The 22653-nt window shown below is 40.1% G+C and overlaps 1 protein-coding gene and 1 pseudogene across 4 annotated transcripts in view; one reads left to right on the top strand and one right to left on the bottom strand.

The window, feature by feature from the left end:
- Positions 1-22653, top strand: part of KLHDC1 (kelch domain containing 1) — a 60548-nt gene that overhangs the window by 7559 nt on the left and 30336 nt on the right. For all 3 annotated transcript variants that reach the window (XM_015143652.3, XM_001098337.5, XM_077940969.1), the window contains exons 2-4: positions 8545-8615; positions 9094-9211; positions 9652-9770. In XM_015143652.3, the coding sequence (XP_014999138.1) occupies positions 8545-8615; positions 9094-9211; positions 9652-9770 (308 nt within the window). The remainder of the gene's footprint in view (positions 1-8544; positions 8616-9093; positions 9212-9651; positions 9771-22653) is intronic.
- On the bottom strand, positions 20206-21807 carry LOC144330250 (small ribosomal subunit protein uS13 pseudogene; annotated as a pseudogene). The gene has a single exon (XR_013396254.1). The product of XR_013396254.1 is annotated as a small ribosomal subunit protein uS13 pseudogene (transcript).

Below are 22653 nucleotides of genomic sequence, written 5' to 3' on the forward strand. Positions count from 1 at the left end.
AATACAAAAAACTAGCCGGGCGAGGTCGCAGGCGTCTGTAGTCCCAGCTACTCGGGAGGTTGAGGCAGGAGAATGGCGTAAACCCCGGAGATGGAGCTTGCAGTGAGCTGAGATCCAGCCACTGCACTCCAGCCTGGGCGACAGAGCGAGACTCCGTCTCAAAAAAAAAAAAAAAAAAAAAAAAAATTGAAAAGAATGAAGATGGAAGCCTTACCATGTCAGATATTAAAACATATCACAATACCGTAATAATGAGTTGACTTGATGCAAGTAGAGATAGTACATGAAATGCGAAAGGAATTACGGAAACAGCCGGGCACAGTGGCTCACGCCTGTAATCCCAGCACTTTGGGAGGCCGAGGCAGGCAGATCACCTGAGGTCAGGAATTCAAGACCAGCCTGGCCAACATGGTGAAACCCCGTCTCTACTAAAAATATAAATAAAAACATTAGCCAGGTGTGGTGGCGCATGCCTGTAATCCCAGCTACTGGGGGGGCTGAGGTAGGAGAATTGCTAGAACTCGGGAGGTGGAGGTTGCATGAGCCAAGATCGCGCTATTGCACTCCAGCCTGAGTGACAGAGCAAGACTCCATCTCAAAAAAAAAAAAAAAGAAAAAGAAAAACGAAAAAACTACAAAAACAGCCAAGCATATAAGGAGAAAAATATAAGACTATTTTGTATTTAAAAGGTAGCCTTTCAAATCTGGGAAAATGATCACTTATGCAATAAATGATCCTAGGATAGCTAGAGGAAAATATTATTGGTGCCTTAGGATTGAAGGGTTAAATACAGAAAAAAATAAGCTATATAATACTGGAAGAGAATATATGACTTCTAAAATCTTGAGGAAAAAGCTATAATGGAAAAAATTGGCAGATCAGACTTTTAAAAAACTGATTTTTGGCCAGGCACGGTGGCTTATGCCAGTAATCCTAGCACTTTGGGAGGCCAAGGTAGATGGATCACCTGAGGTCGGGAGTTCGAGACCAGCCTGACCAACATGGTGAAACCACGTCTCTACTGAAAATACAAAACTAGTCGGGCGTGGTGGCATGGGCCTGTAATCCCAGCTACTCAGGAGGCTGAGACAGGAGAATCGCTTGAACCTGAGAGGCAGAGGTTGCAGTAAGCCAAGATCACGCCACTGCACTCTAGCCTGGGCAACAAGAGTGAAATTCTGTCTCAAAAAAAAAAAAAGGTACAGATAACATCCCCATTGAAAAATGAGCATTAGATAAGTACAGTTTATAAAATAAATACAAATATCATACAAACGAAAGAAACCCAGGTAAAAATCACGATGAGGTTTTTCTTCTCCAATTTGCAAAGATTAGAAAGAATTTTGATGAAGAGCATGGAGAAATGAATTACTAGTACGCTGGTAATAGGAGTACAAGTTTGTGTAACCTTTTTGAGGAGAAATTTAGCAATGTGTATCAAAAGTATAAGGTGTGTTTTCTCTTTAACCTAATAGTTCCACTTTATATATTCATAAATGATCACATTGGTTATCTGTGTCATATGGAAGACATTTATCATTCTTTTTAAATGACCAGAATATAAACCTCCTTTCTCTATTTGTGGTATTCCCCTAGTGAGTGAATATTGTCAGGGTATTTTTTCTAGTTGTGTCCTACTTATCCTCATAAAATATAAGATATATAACTTGTTCTCTGTTGTATCCTCAATGTCTAGAACTGGTTATAACAGTAGGTACCCAATAAAAATACTTGAAAGTCAGGTACTAACTTTTCCTGCCTCGCTTGCAGCTAGGTTGCAGGCAAGTGGCTGGGACTCCATTGGTTAGATGAATCTGTGCTAGATTTGGACTTGGGAATAAAGATATAAAAAACCACAACCTGTAGAAGATTCTTAGCCTGCAATACAGTTTAGGAAGATCAAGGTTCCTTGCATAAAAGGCAGCAGTGTGGTGTGCGCCAGTGACCACAGACCTGCTCTCTTGGCATGGTTTCAGACCTCGCTTTTCCTTACATAGACCAGAGTCTGGTTCTCCAGCCTCCCTGATGATTCTGTGAGCTACTTAATATTCATTTCTTACCATTTTATTTACTTAATTTTTGAATTTGAAATATATGTACAAAAGAATGTATAAAATAAGTATTATTTAAATGTAAACAACTGTTTATTTTCTAGATTAAGAAATAAACAATACCTTAGAAGCTTCCTTTTATCCTGCATTGATTGCATTGCTCCCAGCACCCCCACTCATACAGGTTACCACTGTCTTAAATTTCTTTATAATTGTACCTCATGTATATCTCTAAACGACATATTATTTGGTTTGGAATCATAGCATATGTTTTCTTTCATGAATTTTTTTTTTTTTTTTTTTTGAGACAGAGTTTCACTCTTGTTGCCTAGGCTGGATTGCAGTGGCACGATCTCAGCTCACTGTAACCTCCACCTCCTGGGTTCAAGTGATCCTCCTGCCTCAGCCTCCCAAGTAGCTGGAATTACAGGTGCCCACCACCACACCCAGCTAATTTTTGTATTTTTAGTAGAGATGGGGTTTCACCATGTTGGGCAAGGTGATCTTGGACTCCTCACCTTAGGTGATCCACCCACCTCGGCCTCCCAAAGTGCTGGAATTACAGGTGTGAGCCAGTTGTTAAATAATTTGAAAATCATCTCTGGATCTATTCATTTGATGTATATCCTATATAACATTCTACTGTATGAGTTTACTGCAATTTATCCATTCCATTATTGGTGAATATTTGAATATTTCTAATTTTTTGCTATTATAAGCATTCTTATAACATGCTTCCTATTGTGTATTCATAAGGGCATGTACATTCCCTAGGGAATCTACCAATGAATGAAATGTTGGTTCACTTGATATGCACATCTCCAAAATTATTTGGAAATGTCAGACTGTTACCAAAACATTTGTATCAATTTACACTCCCACCAGCCACTTCCTTGCCCCATATCCTTGACAACACATTTGGTACCATCTGGCCTTACATTTTTGCCATTCCAGTGAGTGCAACATGATAGTTCATTGTGGTTTTTGTTTTCATTTCCCTTGGTTACTGATAAAATTGAGTGTCTAACTTTATGGACTATTTGTGTCTTCTGTAAAAATGCTGGCTCATGTCTTTTGCTCTTTTTTCTATTGGGTTATTTGCTTTTTTAAAAAAACTAATTTATACAAGTTTTAAAATACATAATTGTGTGAGTTCAATATGTCTTCAATTTATAGCTTGTCTTTTTATTTCTTTTTTTTTCCTTTTTTCTTTCTTTTTTTTTTTTTTTTTTTTTCCAGACAGAGTCTTGCTTTGTCGCCCAGGCTGGAGTGCAGTGGTGCAATCTGGGCTCACTGCACCCTCTGCCTCCCAGGCTCAAGCAATTCTCGTGCCTCAGCCTCCTGAGTAGCTGGGATTACAGGTGCCCGCCACCACGCCCAGCTAATTTTTTGTATTTTTAGTAGAGGCCAGAGTTTCACCATGTTGACCGGGCTGGCCTTGAACTCCTGACCTCGGGTGTTCTGCCCACCTTGGCCTCCCAAAGTGCTGGGATTACAAGCATGAGCCACTGTGCCTGGCCTTGTCAAACATATTCTAACCATTCCTAGAAATGGAAGAGGAGTCAAGGGAGAATTTTTTTTTTTTTTGAAAGATGAGATGAGGCATGTTTGTGTATTGATAGGAATAAGGAAAACTTGGGCTGGGCGCGGTGGCTCGCCCCTGTAATCCCAGCACTTTGGGAGGCCGAGGCAGGTGGATCACAAGGTCAGGAGTTCGAGACCAGCCTGACCAATGTGGTGAAACCCTGTCTCTACTAAAAATACAAAAATTAGCTGGGTGTGGTGGCAGGTGCCTATTTCCCAGTTACTCGGGAGGCTGAGGCAGGAGAGTTGCTTGAACCCAGGAGGCGGAGGTTGCAGTGAGCCAAGATGGCACCACTGCACTCTAGCCTGAGTGACAGAGTGAGACTCCGTCTCAAAAAAAAGAAAAGAGAAGGAAAACTTGTGGAAAAGAAGGGATAATGTAGGAGGGAAGTCTCTGAGAAAGTGAGAAGGAACTACGTCTAAACTTTTCAATTCTGTGCTTTATCTGTGTTGAGATATTAGGGAAAATGACTTTTAAAAAATATCAGTTTGAAGTGACTGTGCAGTGAGTTTAACAGATGTTATTCACTTACCCGTTCACTCAATCAATAAATATTTTATTTGTCTTTTATGTGTGAGGCACTGTAGTAGGCTCTGGGAGCATAACAAGATAGACAAGATCCCTGTACTCATGAAGCTTACAGTTTAGCAGTATTGGTGGTGGTGAGGATGGGTGTGATACAGACAAGGAACTTCAAAGGGAAAGTACAGGACTATAAGAGCCTTTAATAGGGGACCTTAATACTTTAAACTATGATAGAGAATAGGTTAAAGAAGTACCTTTAAGCTGATTCCCAAAAAAGGAGGAGTTAGGCAAACTCTGAAAGAGCACTACAAGAAGAGAAAAGAGAATAGATGAATGGTCCTATCATAGCAAGGAACTAGGAGATGTTTAAGCACTGAACGCGTACTGTGTGTGAAAGGCAACTTGAAATTTCGAGGGACAGCAGGTACCATATAATATAGAATCATAAACATTTTAGATTATGCTAAAAGCAAGAGAGAGCCATTGAAAGGACTTAAACAGAATAATGACAATTCACTTTCATAATATTTCTTTTTTTTTTTTTTTTTTTGAGATGGAGTCTTGCTCTGTCATCCAGGCTAGAGTGCAGTGGCATGATCTCAGCTGACTGCAACCTCCGCCTCCTGGGTTCAAGCAGTTCTCCTGCCTCAGCCTCCCAAGTAGCTAAGACTACAGGCGCCTGTCATCACGTCTGGCTAATTTTTTTGTACTTTTAGAAGAGACAGGGTTTCACCATATTGGCCAGGCTGGTCTCAAACTCCTGACCTTGTGATCTGCTTGCCTCAGCCTCCCAAAGTGCTAGGATTACAGGTGTGAGCCACTGCACCCAGCCTATAATATTTCTTTTGTAAAGGAGTACACATGAGACTACTGGAACCTAATGCTTATTCAGTAGCTCCCCTTCTTAAAATTATTTGTTTACTTAGACATTTTAATATGGATTCCTCAGTCAGACATGAGTGTAAGTTTATGTTTTTTCACTGTTTGAATTTTTTTTTATTTTAATTTTTGTGAGTACATAGTAGGTATATATATTTATGGGATGCATGAGATATTGATACAGGCATGCAATGCATAATAGTCACATCATATAAAATGGGGCATCTATCCCCTCAAGTATTTATCCTTTGTGTTGCAGACAATCCAATTACATTCTTTTAGTTATTTTGAAATGTACAATTATTATTGACTATAGTCACCCTATTGTGCTATCAAATACTAGGTCTTATTCTTTCTAACTATTTTTTGGTACCCATTAGCCATCCCTACCCACCCACCGCCACCCTCCCACTACCCTTCCTAGCCTCTGGTAACTGTCCTTCTGCTCTCTATTTCCATGAGGTCAATTGTTTTGATTTTTACCTCTCACGTAAGAGCATGTGATGTTTGTCTTTCTGTGTCTGGCTTATTTCACTTAGCTAATGACCTCCAGTTCCATCCATGTTACTGCAAATAACAGGATCTCATTCTTTTTTATAGTGGAATGGTACTCCATTGTGTATGAGTACCACATTTTCTTTATTCATTCATGTGCTGATGGACACAAGTTGCTTCCAAATTTTGGGTATTGTGAACAGTGCTGCAACAAACATGGGAGTGCAGATATTTGTGCAATATACTGATTTCCTTTCTTTTGCATATATATCTAGCAGTGGGGGTGCTGGATCATATGGTGGCTCTATTTTTAATTTTTTAAGGAACCTCCAAACTGTTCTCCATAGTAGTTGTACTAATTTACATTCCCACCAACAGTGTATGAGGGTTCCCTTTTCTTCACTTCCTTGCCAGCATTTGTTATTGCCTTTCTTTTGGATAAAAGCCATTTTAACTGAAGTGAGATGATATCTCATTGTAGTTTTGATTTGCATTTCTCTGATGATCAGTGATGTTGAGTACCTTTTCCTGTGCCTGTTTGCCATTCATATGTCTTTGGAGAAATGTGCATACAAATATTTTGCCCATTTTTAAATTAGATTGTTAGATTTTTTTTTTTCCTGTAGAGTCGTTTGAGCTCCTTATATATTCTGGTTATTAATCCCTTGTCAGATGGGAAGTTTGCAAATGTTTTCTCTCATTCTGTAGGTTGTCACTTCATTTTGTTGATTGTTCCCTTCACTGTGCAGAAGCATTTAAAATTGATATGATCCCATTTGTCCATTTTTGCTTTGGTGCCCTGTGCCTGTGGGGTATTATTCAAGAAATTTTTGCCCAGACCAATGTCCTGGAGAGTTTCCCCCCTGTTTTCTTGTAGTAGTTTTATAGTTTGAAGTCTTAGATTTAAGTCTTTATTCCATTTTGATGTTATTTTTGTATATGGTGAAAGATAGGAGTCTAGTTTTATTCTTTTGCACCATCTATTGAAAAGACTCAGACATGAGTGTAAGTTTAATTTCCTTGGAAGTAATACAACAGTTTTCTCTTTTTACGTGTGTGTGTGTGTGTGTGTGTGTGTGTGTGAGACAGAGAGAGAGAGAGAGAGAGAGAGAGAGAGAGAGAGAGAGAGAGAGAGAGAGTGAGAGAGATGGTAGACAAGATACTTTTTTTTTTTTTTTTTTTTTGAGACAGAGTCTCCATCTGTTGCCTAGGCTAGAGTGCAGTGGCACAGTCTCAGCTCACTGCAACCTCCATCTCCAGGGTTCAAGTGATTCACCTGCCTCAGCCTCCCAAGTTGCTGGGATTACAGGCACACGCCACCACGCCCAACTGATTTTTGTATTTTTAGTAGAGATGAGGTTTCACCATGTTGGCCAGGATGGTCTCGATCTCTTGACCTCGTGATCCACCTGCCTCTGCCTGCCAAAGTGCTGGGATTACAGGCGTGAGCCACCACACCCGGCCTTTTTTTTTTTTTTTTTTTTTTTTTTTTAAGAAACAGGGTCTGCCTCTTTCACCTAGGCTGGAGTGCATTGGTACTAGCATAGCTCACTGCAGCCTCGAACTCGTGAGCTCAAGTGATCCTCCCACTGCAGCCTCCTGAGTAGCTAGGACTACAGGCGTGTACCACCAGGCCTAACTAATATTTTGGTTTGTTTGTTTTTTTTTTTTTTTTTTTTTTTTTAGAGACAGGGTCTGGCTATGATGCCCAGGCTGGTCTTGAATTCCTGGATTCAAGCAGTCCTCCTGCCTTGGCCTCCCAAAGTGCTGGGATTACAGGAATGAGCCACTATACCCGGCCTATTTTTAAATTTAAAGAACATATAGTGAGAAACAGCTAAATCTTCTTAGCATGTTAATAACTTATGTATTATATAGTTTTAGAAATTCTTAAAGTGCTATTTTAAAATTCTAGTTGTTTGTTTGTTTGTTTGTTTTGTTTGTTTTTGAGACGAATTCTCACTCTTTTGTCCAGGCTGGAGTGCAGTGTCACGATTTCAGCTCACTGCAACCTCTGCCTCCCAGGTTCAAGCAATTCTCCTCCCCCAGCCTCCTGAGTAGCTGGGATTACAGGCATATGCCACCATGCCCAGCTAGGTTTTTTGTATTTTTAGTAGAGGTGGAGTTTCACTATGTTGGCCAGGCTGGTCTCAAACTTCTAACCTCAGGTGATCCACCTGCCTCAGCCTCCCAAAGTGCTGGGATTACACTGTGCTGGGATTACAAAGTGCTGGCTGAGCCACTGTGCCCAGCTGGTTATGTTTGAATTATTATATAGATTCTGAGAACTATGACAGATTTATGTAAAAATTTATTTTAAGCCCTAAGTTTGTTTAAGCTCAAAATAAGTAAGATTGTTATACAAGTCTGACTTCTCTTTTCATCATGAATGTAAGAATGTGCTATTCTATTTGTGATCAGCTTCTTTAGAGATTATTCAAGTTCAGAGTTGTCATTTTGACTAGTTAAATGTATTGTGATCCTTATATTCTAGATTTAATGAACAACTAATACTATGCCTTGCATATAGTAGGCACTCAAAAAATATGTTCAGTGAATTAAAGTATCTGAGATATCTTAATAAGATATTTAGTTGTATCTTTTAAAAATTTCCTCCATTAATACTTCCTGTCACCCAAAATATATTGCCCTTTTTTGATGATCTTTTTCTTCCTGGCTTTATAGTCTTTAATATTCTGCTCTAAATCTTATTGTTTTGCTGTTTTGTTTTACATAAAGCCCCTTTTAAAGGTTTAATTGTCCTAAGTATTTTCTTGAGACTTATATACTTGCTATGGTTTATTTGGATCCTTTATTGTTTTCCCACTTTCTCTTAGAAAATCTTTCTTTCGTTTTCTTTTGATATATTTTATTTTATATTGAAAAAAATCCTTGAGCCTTCTTTTGTGTTTTATATATTTTCCTAGCAATTTTTCTCATCCTGAGAAGCTGTGTAACTGTTTGCTATGTACTTGATAAACATAATTTTATGTATTCTGTATTTTTAGTCTATTGAAGACAATGAAGTATATTTGCCTAATGATGAAATTTGGACCTATGATATTGATAGTGGGTTGTGGTAAGTAATTTTAAATTGCATACTGTCTGATCTTAATTTCTATTATTAATGTTTCTGTAGACTTTAGGGAATTTGAGACCATACTTTGAATATACTGCTACATTTTTGAAGTCTCTCTTTCCTTTTCTTTCAATGCTTTAATTTTCTGACGCTTTCATTCCCCTGCTGTCTTCCCTGCTCCATTTTTTGTCTTTTAGTATTTCTCTCAAGACCAGTGCTGTCTCTGAAGATTTTGTTTTATTCTGCAAATTCCCAGTTCTAGTGATGTGTGAAATTTTTGTGATTTTTTTTTTCCCCCAGCAAATTGAAAAATTTTTACCCTGGATCTTCTTAGAGTTTTTACATTATTGGTCACCATTACATTATAATTGTAATTGACAGTGACAGTTTTCACTGACAAAAGTACTCATGGAGTTTAAAGAGAATTTTAATTTGCCTTTCTGGAAAGTTATGGGATTCCGTGTTATTCTTGCTGCAGGAGAATGCACCTCATGGAAGGAGAACTCCCAGCCTCCATGTCAGGAAGCTGTGGTGCTTGCATTAATGGAAAGCTGTACATTTTTGGAGGATATGATGACAAAGGATACAGCAATCGAGTAATAATTTCTTTAATTCAAGAGTGCAGCAAAATGTAATATTTAATGTATCATTTCATCTCACAAGTTACAAATATTTTAAAAAGAAGATATATATAGAAAACCTTAAACTTATGATTAAAGATTTTAAAGCTAGATTGAAAATGCAGCAGTTCTGCTCTTCTCTTCTTCTGTGTCTTTCTGCTTCGGAATTAACTGCATATTTAATTGATATTCATAGGATAAGAGCAGGATGGGAAAGACCTATTTTAATATGTTTTATATATCATTTTTACTCCTAAAACAGTCTCGTTTTTATTCTACAACTTTTAATTTTTAATAGGTAACAAGCTTACCTATTAAAAAGAAAAAAATAGTATTAATTCTTGGATCACATTCCCTCTGATGTAGATTTAATTTTTAAATGCCGTGTCTGCTAATAGTGTTCTCGTCTTTTAAAGCTTTATTTTGTTAATTTACGAACACGAGATGGAACCTACATTTGGGAAAAAATCACCAACTTTGAAGGACAACCACCCACACCACGTGATAAACTTTCCTGCTGGGTATATAAAGACAGGTAATGCAGCAGTTGCACTTAATGCATTATGTCTACCTAAGCAAAGATAATAACTTTTGGCTAAAATACAGAACACTTAAAGGTATGAGTTTTTTCAGGATAGCAATTGATTTTCTAAATAATCGGAATATCTGTGGATAATGCCCGTTGTATTTCTTCCTTTCTAATCTTTAAACTTTTTGTTTCCTTATTGCACTGGGTAGGACCTTGAGTAAATCCAGTGCTTATGTTTATACTTTCACATATTACTCATTCTTTTTCTCTGAACAACATCTATCATTTCCCTACTCTGAGCATCAATAAAACTAGATGGTAGCCTCTTCATCCCTCTCTGCCTCCCATTCCTTCAACACCAGTTTTTGCGAGTTACGTTTGTAATCCTTCTGTTCCATTTTTGGGAAGAAGGGGAACTTTAGTGATGAACATTTTAGCTCCCCACTCCCTGTTTATCATTTCTTGCTAATTCTTTTTAACTATTCTTTGTGGTTTTTCACATTTTTATTCTTTATGTCCTTTACTGTATTTTCTGTGATAATTGTCTCTTTGCTATTTATAACACTGTCTTCATTTCTGAAATGAGTTTTTCTCCCCTTTTATTTCTTTCCTGATTTTTTGTTTTTTGTTTTTTGGAGATGGAGCCTCACTCTGTCACTCAGGCTGGAGTGCAATGGCATGATCTCTGCTCACTGCAACCTCTGCCTCCCAGGTTCAAGCGATTCTCTGGCCTCAGCCTCCTGAGTAGCTGGGATTACAGGCGCCTGCCACCATGCTCGGCTAATTTTTGTGTTTTTATTTTATTTATTTATTTATTTTTGAGACAGTCTCACTCTATCACCTAGGCTGGAATGCAGTGGCGCGATCTTAGCTCACTGCAACCTCCACCTCCCAGGTTCAAGCAATTCTCTTGCCTCAGCCTCCCAAGTAACTGGGACAATAGGGGTGTGCTACCACGCTGGCTAATTTTTTTTGTATTTTTAGTAGAGACTGTGTTTCACTGTGTTAGCCAGGATGATCTCAATCCCCTGTGCTTGTGGTCCCCCAGCCTCGGCCTCCCAAAGTGCTGGGATTACAAGCATGAGCCACCGCGCCTGGCCCTAATTTTTGTATTTTTAGTAGAGATGGGGTTTCGCCATGTTGGCCAGGCTAGTCTCGAACTCCTGACCTCATGATTTACCCGCCTTGGCCTCCCAAAGTGCTGGGATTACAGGTGTGAGCCACTGTGCCTGGCCTTCTTTCCTAATTTCTAACAATTCTGTTTCAGCTCCTCATATTTTATGGCCATCAACTTTGTTATTTGAGTTCTTATATTTTTTGTTTTAAGGGTTTTCTTCATTGCTAATTACTTTATTAAATTTTATTTGTGTTTTAAAATATCATTCGGTATTCAATTTCCAGTTTTCAGATTTGCTTGTTTGTCTCTTAAATGTTTTTAAACAATTTGTTCAGTAGAGGACTAGATAAGGTCTATACATTGCAATCAATTTATATGTCTTTTTTTTCTTTTTTTCTTTTTTTTTTTTTTTTAAGGCAGAATCTCTCTCTGTCGCCCAGGCTGGAATGCAGTGGTGCCATTTCGGCTCACTGTAACCTCTGCCTCCCAAGTTCAAGCAATTCTCCTGCCTCACCCTCCTGAGTAGCTGGGACGACAGGCATATACCACCATGCCTGGCTAATTTTTTTGTATTTTTAGTAGAGACCAGGTTTTACCGTGTTAGCCAGGATGGTCTCGATCTGACCTTGTGATCCACCTGCCTTGGCCTCCCAAGGTGCTGGGATTACAGGCATGAGCCACTGCACCCGGCCAATATGCCTTTCAAGTTGCTTTTATTCTAGATATTTCCTTTTGGTCTTTTTTTGTTGTTTTGTTCTTGAAATTTATTTGATAAAGAAACCATGTCATTTGGCTGTAGAATCCCAATAGTCTGCACTGTGTTGGTTGTATCTCTGATATCATTTAACGTATTCATCTACACCTTCTATTTTCTGTAAATTGGTACTTAGATCTAGAAACTTAAGCAAATTAATGTTCTTGTGTTGGTTGTTGGTTTGGGAGCAAATAAAAAGTACTTCATAGCTATGTTTGTTTGTTTGTTTGTTTTGAGATGGAGTCTTCCTCTGTTGCCTAGGCTGGAGTGCAATGGTGCGATCTCAGCTCACTGCAACCTCCGCCTCCTGGGTTCAAGTGATTCTCCTGTGAGCTCAGCCTCCTAAGTAGCTGGGATTACAGGCACCTACCACCATGCCTAGCTAATTTTTTTTTTTTTTTTTGAGACGGATAGAGTCCCCCTCTATTGCCGAGGATGAAGTGCAGTGGTGGAATCTCGGCTCACTGCAACCTCTGCCTCCTGGGTTCAAGCGATTCTTCTGCCTCAGCCTCCCGAAGCTGGGACTACAGGCGTGTGCCGCCACGCCTGGCTAGTTTTTTTGTTGTTGTTGTTGTTGTTTGTATTTTTAGTAGAGACGGGGTTTCACCATATTGGCCAGGCTGGTCTCGAACTTCTGACCTCGTGATCCTCCTGCCTCCGCCTCCCAAAGTGCTGGGATTACAGGCATGAATCACCGCACCCGGCTTAATTTTTGTATTTTTTAGTAGAGACGGGGTTTCACTATGTTAACCAGGCTGGTCTTGAACTCCTGACTTCCTGACCTCAGGTGATCCACCCTCCTCGGCCTCTGAAAGTGCTGGGATTACAGGCGTGAGCCAGGACGCCTGGCCCATAGCTTTTTTTTTTTTTTTTTTGAGATGGAGTCTCGCTCTGTCACCCAGCCTGGAGTGCAGTGGTGCAATCTCTGCTCACTGCAAGCTCCGCCTCCTGGGTTCACGCCATTCTCCTGTCTCAGCCTCCTGAGTAGCTAAAACTACAGGCACCCGCCACCACACCCGGGTAATTTTTTTTTTTTTTTTTTTTTTGTATTTTTAGTAGAGACGGGGTTTTACCATGTTAGCCAGGATGGTCTCGATATCCTGACTTCGTGATCCACCCGCCTCCGCCTTCCAAAGTGCTGGGATTACAGGCGTGAGCCACCGCGCCCGGCCCATAGCTAACTATTTTTAGACATTAGTAGGCACATGTTTGGTTGTCTCTGTATGTTAGCAAGCACCGATGATTGTTGCCTAGATCCATTTTTGTACAAGAATATGCAAAGTGATGATATTCTAATTCTGTTATTTGTTCTTAATTTGTTAGTGGAATACTTCTATAAAAAGAAGCTTTCTTTAACTGTTTATTAACCCTAAGGTACTGTATAGGAAAATCAGGATAAATGCTTGATTCTTTCCCCTTTTGGATCAGTGTTCAGGAGTCATTTCTCTAGTATCCTTCAAAGTGGTCAGTAAGGTTTTAAATTACCATTTTAAAATCAGAGATTTGAAATATTTGATGTCGACCTTCCCTAGTGGCTCTCGCCTATAATCCCAGCATTTTGGGGGGCTGCGGTAGGAGGATCACTTGGGGCCAGGAGTTGGAGACTAGCCTGGCCAACATGGCAAAACCCCATCTTTACTAAATTTAGAAAAAAAATAGCCAGGTGTGGTGGCATGCTATGCACCTGTGGTCCCAGCTACTTGGGAGGCTGAGGCAGGAGGATATGAATAGTATAGTATTTGACTCATATACTCATGTATAATATAGTATTTGACTCAAATACCCTGACTCATACACTATGCATGTATAGTATATGTTATTTAATATATACTTTAACATATACTTAACACATAGTATATATAATATAAATATGTCTATATATTATATATACTTTTACATATATACTTAATATATATTTGTATATACTTTATTTCCATATATATGGAAATTACATGTACACTTTATTTCCATATATATGGAAAATATATATATACTTTATTTCCATATATATGGAGACTTATTTTTATATATTTTATATTTTATATATAATGCATACTTATTATATATTATATATTTTATATTATGTATATTTATTATATTAAGTGTATATGTATTTATATATTTTTTACTTTATTATTATTTTTTTATGAGACAGAGTCTCATTCTGTCACCCAGGCTGGAGTGCAGTGGCATGATCTTGGCTCACTGCAACCTCCGACTCCCTGGTTCAAGCTATTCTCCTGCCTCAGCCTCCCGAGTAGCTGGGATTACAGGCATGCACCACCACGCCCAGCTAATATTTGTATTTTTAGTAGAGACGGGGTTTCACCATGTTGGCAAGGATGGTTTTGATCTCTTGACCTCATGATCTGACCGCCTCAGCCTCCCAAAGTGCTGGGATTACAGGCGTGAGCCACCACGCCCAGCCTACTTTATTATATTAAGTATATTAAGTATATATAAAAGTATATATAAAATATAAAATACAGACCAGATGCAGTGGCTCACGCCTGTAAGCCCAGCACTTTAGGAGGCCGAGGCAGGCAGATCACTTGAGGTCAGGAGTTCGAGACCAGCCTGGCCAACATGGTGAAACCCCATCTCTATTAAAAATACAAAGATTATTTTTTTGCGTGGTGGCAGTCACTTGTAGTCCCAGCTACTCAGGAGGCTGAGGCAAGAGAATTGCTTGAACCTGGGAGGCGGAGGTTTCAGTGACCTAAGGTTGTACCTTGTACCATTACACTCCAGCCTGGGTGACAAGAGTGAAACTCTGTCTAAAAAAAAAAAAAAATAGTCCAGGCGCGGTGGCTCACGCCTGTAATCCCAGCACTTTGGGAGGCCGAGGCGGGTGACATGAGGTCAGGAGATCGAGACCATGGTGAAACCCCGTCTCTACTAAAAACACAAAAACTTAACCGGGCGCGGTGGCGGGCGCCTGTAGTCCCAGCTACTCAGGAGCTTGCAGTGAGCCGAGATTGCGCCACTGCACTCCAGCCTGGGCGACAGAGCAAGACTCTGTCTTAAAAAAAAAAAAAAAAAAAAAAAGATATGTATATAAAAAATAAAAGATAAAACATAACCTTACCTTTTAAACCTAGATGTTTATGAGCAATGAGTATTGATTTTTATTAAATACTTTTTCTTTTAAAGTCGTTTGAGGTTTTTTTCTCATTTAAGTACTGATGTCATTAAATATTTTCTAATATGATATACTCGTGTTTCTGATATAAATCTTACTTGGTTGTAACAAGTATTTCAACATATCATTGAATTTTATTCACAGGTATATACATAATTTTTTAGGAGGAGTAATTGATAGCTTTGTTGATTTGCTTCCTGGTTATGCTTAACTTTTTGTCATTTCCGTTTGCAAAAAGCATTTTAAGGGCTAGAGGCAAACATAGGACTGAACTCTATCGCTGAACCTTACATAGGCTTATATAAAGGGAATATCTTTGAATGCTTATGACAATGACGTGTGTTTCTGTAAGCCACTATGGTTTTCTGCCTTTGTTTTTCCAGGTTAATCTACCCTATATTTTTGGACCTTTAAAGGTTTTTTTGTTGTTGTTAATATGTAAAAGAAACCAGTAACAGTGATTGCCCTAGGCAAGGGAATTAAGTGACAGAGTAGGAGGGAGACTTGACTTTTGCTATGCTTTTTTTTTTTTTTTGAGAAAGTCTAGCTCTTGTCACCCAGGCTGGAGTGCAGTGACGTGATCTCTACTCACTGCAACCTCTGCCTCCTGGTTCAAGGGATTCTCCTGCTTCAGCCTCCCAAATAGCTGGGGTTACAGGTGCCTGCCACCATGCCCAGATAATTTTTGTATTTTTGGTTGAGACAGGGTTTCACCATGTTGGCCAGGCTGGTCTCAAACTCCAGACCTCAGGTGATCCGCCCACCTCAGCCTCCCAAAGTGCTGGGATTACAGCCATGAGATACCACACCCGGCTTGCTACACCTTTTTGAAAGGTTGTGGTAAATACATAAAACATAAAATTTTTCATTTTAACTATATTAAGTATACAATCCAGTGGCGTTAATTACCTTCATAATGTTGTGCAACCATCACCAGTACCTACTTCCAAACTTTTTAATTACTCCAAACAGAAACTCTGTACCCATTAAGCAATATCTCCCCATTCTCCCTTCTTTCCAACCCCTGGTGACCTCTAATCTTTCCGTCTATAATAATTTACGAATAAGCAGATAATAGGTATGTCATAAAAATTGAATTATAAAATGTTTGTTCTTTTTGTCTGCCTTATTTCACTTAACATGATGTTTTCAAGGTGCATTATGTTGTAGCATATATTATTCCTTTTTATTGCTGAGTAATATTCCACTGTATATATATACCGCATGTTGTTTAGCCATTTATATGTTGATAGATGCTTGGGTTGTTTCTACCTTTTGGCTATTTGTGAATAATGCTGCTGTCAGTGTTGGCATATAACTTTGTTTGATTCAATTTTCAATTCTTTTGAGTATATATGTTAAGAATAGAACTGCTGGGTCATTTGATGAATCTATGTTTCAGTTTTTGAGGAACCACCAACTATCTTCCTTAGTGATTATACCATTTTACACTCCCACCAGCAAGAAACAAGGTTTCCAGTTTCCCCACATCCTCACCTATGCTTATTTTGGGGGTGTGTGTGTGTGTGTGTGTGTGTGTATGTGTTTAATAATAGCTATACTAGCAGATGTGAAATAGCATTTCATTGTGATTTTGATTTGTATTTTCCTAATGACTAATGATGTTAGCTTATTGGACATTTGTACATCTTCTTTGGAGAAATGTCTATTCAAATCGTTTACCCATTTAAAAAAACGAGTTGTCTGTCTTTTTGATGTTACGTTACAGTAGTACTTTATGTATTCTGGGTGTTGATCCCTTATCAGATATATTTAGTTGTATTTTATTTGTCTTGCTTTGGTATCATGGTAATGCTAGTCTCAAACTAAGTTAGGAAGTATTCCCTCCTCACTTTTTTTCTTTTTTTTTTTTGGAAGAGTTTGAGTGGGATTGGTGTTAATTCTTTTTAAAATATATGGTAGAATTCGCCAGTGAAGCCATTTGGTCTTGGGCTTTTCTTTCTTGGGAGGGTTTTGATTACTGATTCAATCGTCTTACTTGTTATAGGTTTATTCAGATTTTCTATTTCTTCTTGAGATATATTTTGTTTTTGTTTTTATAAGAGTCAGGGTCTTTCTCTGTTACCCAGACTGGAGTGCAGTGGTGCTATCATGGCTTACTGCAGCTTTGAACTCCTTGAACCCTCAAGCAGTCCTTCCACCTCAGCCTCCTGAATAGCTGGGACTACAGGCACGTGCCACCATCCCTGACTAAGATTTTTATTATTTGTAGGGATAGGGTCTCATTATGTTGCCAGGCTGGTCTCAGACTCTTGGCTTCAAGTGATCCTTTCACCGCAGCCTCCCAAATTGCTAGGATTACAGGCATGAACCACTGTGCCCGGCATTGAGGGTGTGCGTCTTTCCGGGAAGTTTTCCATTTCATCTAAGTTATCCAACTTGTTGATATACCCTTCTTCATGGTATTCTGTTTTTTTTGTTGTTGTTGTTGTTTGTTTGTTTTTGAAACAGGGTCTCACTCTGGTTGCCCAGGCAGGAGTGTAGTGGTACTGTCTTGGTTTGCTGCAGCCTCTACCTCCTAAGCTCAGGTGATTCTCCCACCTCAGCCTCCCAAACAGGCAGGACTACAGTTGCACGCGATCACGCACAGCTGAGTTTTTTGTACTTTTAGAGACAAGGTTTCACCATGTTGGCCAGGCTGGTCTTGAACTCCTGGACTCAGGCAATCTGCCAACCTCGGCCTCCCAAAGTGCTGGGATTAAAGATGTGAACCAGCATGCCCAGCATAGTATTCTTTTGTCATCCTTTTTATTCTGTAGTATCTTCACTTCTGATTTTAGTAATTTGAATCTGCTCACTTTTTTCTTAGTACAGCTGTCTAAGCATTTGTCAATTTTGTTGATCTTTTCAAAGAATCAACTTTTGTTTTGTTGCTTTTCTTTCTTTTCTTTTCTTTTCTTTTCTTTTCTTTTCTTTTCTTTTCTTTTCTTTTCTTTTCTTTCTTTCTTTTTTTTGAGTCGTAGTCTCACTCTGTTCACTCTGTTGCCCAGGTTGGAGTGCAGTGACATGATCGTGGCTCACTGCAACCCCCACCTCCTGGGTTCAAGCGATTCTCCTGCCTCAGCCTCCCAAGTAGCTGGGATTACAGCTGCCTGCCATCACACCCACCTAATTTTTTTATATTTTTAGTAGAGACGGGGTTTCACCATGTTGGCCAAGCTGGTCTCGAACTCCTGACCTGAAGTGATCAGCCTGCCTTGGCCTCTCAAAAGTGCTGGGATTACAGCCATGAGCCACCCTGTCTGGTCTGTTGTTTTTCTTGATTGTTTTTCTATTCACTATTTTATCTCGCCTCCAACCTTTATCATTTTCTTCCTTCTGCTCTCTGTAAGTTTAGTTTGTTCTTGTCTAGTTCCTTAACTTGTACAGTTACGTTATGGATTTGAGATTTTATTTTTAATGTAGGCATTTATAGTGATACATTTCCCTCTGAGCCCTGCCTTCGCTGCATCTCAGAAGTTTTGTTGTTTTTGTTTTCATTTATCTCAAGGTAATTTCTAATTTCCCTTATGATTTCTTCTTTGACCATTTGGGTTAACAGGATTTTTTTTCTCTCAGCACTTTACATGTTTTATTACATTGCTTTTTGGCCTCCATTTTTCTTTCTCTTTTTTCTTCCCTTCCTTTCTTACTTTTATGTATTTCCTTTATTTATTATTATTATTTTTGTGTTATAGGGTTGGTCTCACTCCATCACTCACCCAGGCTGAAGTGCAGTGATGTAATCATGGCTCACTGCAGCCTCAGACTCCTGGGCTCAAGTATTCCTCCTTCCTCCTCTCAAGTAGCTAGGACTACAAGTGCATGCCACCACACTCAGCTAATTTTTTTTTTTTTTTTTTGAGACGGAGCTTTGCTGTTGTTGCCCAGGCTGAAGTGCAATGGCGCAATCTTGGCTCACCGCAACCTCTGTCTCCCGGGTTCAAGCAATTCTCCTGTCTCAGCCTCCTGGGTAGCTGGGATTACAGGCATGCGCCACCAAACCCAGCTAATTTTGTATTTTTAGTAGCGATGGGGTTTCTCCATGTTGGTCAGGCTCGTCTCAAACTCCTGACCTCAGGTGATCCGCCTGCCTTGGCCTCCCAAAGTGCTGAGATTACAGGCATAAGCCACAGCACTCAGCCTTTTTTTATTTTTTGTAGAGATGGGGATCTCACTATGTTGCCCAGGCAGACCTGAAACTCCTGGGTTCAAGCAGTCCTCCTGCCTCAGCCCACCACATTGCTGGTATTGCAGGTGTGACCCACTGTGCCCAGTCTGGCTTCCATCTTTTTTGTGACAAATTTACCCTCATTTGTGTTTTTGTTTCTCTGTATATGTCTTTTTTTTTGTCTTTATCTTTTCTGTATTTTTGCCCTTAAATAATTTGATTAATTATGCCTTGGTGTAGTTCCTTTGTATTTAACTTGGAGTGTGCTGAGCTTCTTGGGTTTGGAGGTTGATAGCTTCCATCAGTTTCTTAGTAATTAAATTATCAAATATTTCTTTGCCATATTTCTTTGTCTCCCCTTCTGGGACTCCCATTACATGTATGTTAGACCATTTTGATACTGTTCCACAAAGCTTTGGCTACCTGTTTCTTTTCCTCCCATTCTTTCCTTTTCTTTGTGTTTTAACTTGGATATTTTTTATGAATCTATTGACTTGTCTTCAAGTTTACTGATGTTTTCCATTGCTGTGCCAAGTTTATTAATTATCAAGTTCCAGAAAGGAAATTTTTTTTAAAAGTTTGCTGTTTAACCTATATAATGAATTCTTTAGTTCTGACATCTTATTTTCTATTTTTAGCATTTCCATTTAGTTCTTTTTTATGTTTCTATCTCTTTGCTCAAATTAACCATTTATTCCTGCATGTTGTCCACATTTTTCCACTATTAGTATCCTCATCATAGTTTTTTTAAAGGCCCTTTCTGATAATTCCATTATCTAGACCACCTCTTTCTGAGTCTATTTATATTGAGTCTTTTCTTTCATCATCATGGGCCGCTTTTTTGTGCCTTTTTGTGTATTTTGTAATTTTTATTTTTTTGAGACAAGGTCTCACTCTCACTCAGGCTGTAGTGCAGTGGTGGCTCGGTACAACTGAGACAAGGTCTCACCTCACTCAGGCTGGAGTGCAGTGGTGTGATCATAACTCGATACAACTGAGACAAGGTCTCACCTCACTCAGGCTGGAGTGCAGTGGTGACTCGGTACAACTGAGACAAGGTCTCACTCTTACCCAGGCTGGAGTGCAGTGATGTGATCATAACTGGGTACAACTGAGACAAGGTCTCATCTCACTCAGGCTGGAGTGCAGTGGTGTGATCATAACTCAGTACAACCTTGAACTCTGAGTTCAAGCAGTCTTCCCACCTCAGCCACCTGGGTAGCTGAGACTACAGGTATGCACTGCCACACCTTTCTTTCCTTTTTTTTTTTTTTTTAATTTCTTGTGGAGACAGGTCTCCTTATGTTGCCTAGGCTGATCTCAAACTCCTGCCCTCAAGCAATCCGCCTGCCTCAACCTCCCTGTAGTTTTTAAATTATATGCCAGATCTTCTGTCTGAAAGAACAGTAAAGATTGGAATAAATTATATTTATCTTCAGAAAGGGACATGCCCTTTCTTCTTTTTTAGGTTGCTAGAGTAAGAGCTGAGTCAGTCTAATTTGTAGGTAATTTGTATTTGGGCTTTGTTGTACCTTTAGTTTGACTGAGTTTTACCTCTGGCTTCAAATGTTTTAGAACAGTACTTTCCTATACTAGGGATCCCTATTTGAGCACTGAGATTTTCTGCTGTGCTTCACAGCTGCATTCCTGCCTCTCAGAACTGTGGGAGATCTCTCCATGTTTTATAGTCCAGTTGGTAGGTCATTGGGACACGAGGCAATTCTCTTTGCTCTCTGATCCCACTTTATGCTTTCTGCACCCTGGAAGACCTCTTTCAGCCTTGCATTTCCTCCCCTGGCCTTTGGAGGGCAGGTACTCTATAGGGTGTAAATGTTTGGCATGCCCCTGAGGTGTTTCTTTCAGATCTCCTGTTTGCATCCCAAACTTTAGTAGTCCAAAGCTTAGATTGCCTAAAGGGGATTTTCTCAGCTCTCCTCTGCCTCCAGCTGTTGGTGACTGACCCTCATCCCTCCCTGAAGATTATGTGAAAGAGTTAAGGAGTAGGTTAAATTCCCTCTATGGCTGGGTTTCTTTTTCTTTTCTTTTCTTTTCTTTTTTAAGATGTATAAACTATTTATTAACAGACAAGGCCTACAGACTTATTTCTTCTCGGACACACCCATGGTGCGGCCCCGGCGGCCAGTGGTCTTGGTGTGCTGGCCTTGGACACAAAGGCCCCAGAAGTGGCGCAGCCCTCTATGGGCCTGAATCTTCTTCAGTCGCTCTAGGTCTTTATGGAGGTTGTTGTCCAGACCATTGGCTAGGACCTGGCTATATTTTCCATCCTTTACATCCTTCTGTCTATTCAAGAACCTGTCTGGGATCTTGTACTGGCGTGGATTCTGCATAATGGTGATCACACGTTCCACCTCGTCCTCAGTGAGTTCTCCCGCCCTCTTGGTGAGGTCAGTGTCTGCTTTCCTCAACACCACATGAGCATATCTTCGGCCCACACCCTTAATGGCAGTAATGGCAAAGGCTATTTTCCACCGCCCGTCGATGTTGGTGTTGAGTACTCGCAAAATATGCTGAAACTTTTCAGGGATCACTAGAGACATGGCGGCAGCACAAGCAGCAGCCTGTAGGCCTCCTGTGGAAGAGAGCGGCTGGGTTTCTTCAGATGCTAATTTGGGGCCGGGCGCCATGGCTCAAGCCTTGTATTAGGCGTTTTTCACACTGCTGATGATGACATACCCAAGACTGGGCAATTTACAAGAGAAAGAGATTTATTGGACTTACAGTTCCATGTGGCTGGGGAGGCCTCACAATTATGGCTCAAAGTGAAAGGCAAGTCTCACATGGCGGCAGATAAGAGAAGAGAGCTTGTGGAGGGAAACTCCCCTTTTGAAAACCATCAGATCAGTGGGCGCAGTGGCTCATGCCTGTAATCCCAGCACTTTGGGAGGCCGAGGTGGGCAGATCACTTGAGGTCAGGAGTTCGAGACCAGTCTGGCCAACATGGTGAAATCGTATCTCTACTAAGAATACAAAAATGAGCCAGGCATGGTGACAGGCGTCTGTAATCCCAGCTACTCGGGAGACTGAGGAAGGAGATTCACTCCGGGAGGCAGAGGTTGCCATGAGCAGAGATCACGCCACTGCACTCCAGCCTGGGAGACAAGAGTGAGACTCTGTCTCAAAAAACAAAAACAAAACAAAACAAACAAACAAACAAAAACCATCAGATCTCATGACACTTATTCACTATCACGAGAACAGCCTGGGAAAGATCTGTCCCCATGATTCAGTTGCCTCCCATTGGGTCCCTCCCACAGCACATGGGAATTCAAGATGAAATTTGGGTAGGGACACAGCCAAACCATATCACGCCTGTAAATCCCAGCACTTTGAGACGCCAGGGTGGGAGGATTACCTGACCCCAAGAGTTCAAGACCAGCCTGGGCAATATGGTGAAACCCCATCTCTACAACAATACAAAAATTAGCCAGGCATGGTGGCACACACCTGTAGTCACAGCTACTCAGGGGTCTGAGGCAGGAGGACTGCTTGAACCCGGGAGGTGGAGATTGCAGTGAGCCGAGATCATGTTCATGCTACTGCGCTGAAGCCTGGGTGACAGAGGGAAACTGTGTCTCAAAAAGAATAAATAAATAAGTCTAATTTGCCATGCCAATATAAATGTAGCTGTTAAAAATTTGAGTAGCTTCTTCTTACAAACCCTGTGTGTGCTGGATTCTTCCTCTT

This window comes from Macaca mulatta, chromosome 7 (genome assembly GCF_049350105.2).
Source record: "Macaca mulatta isolate MMU2019108-1 chromosome 7, T2T-MMU8v2.0, whole genome shotgun sequence".
NCBI classification, from domain to species: Eukaryota; Metazoa; Chordata; class Mammalia; order Primates; family Cercopithecidae; genus Macaca; species Macaca mulatta.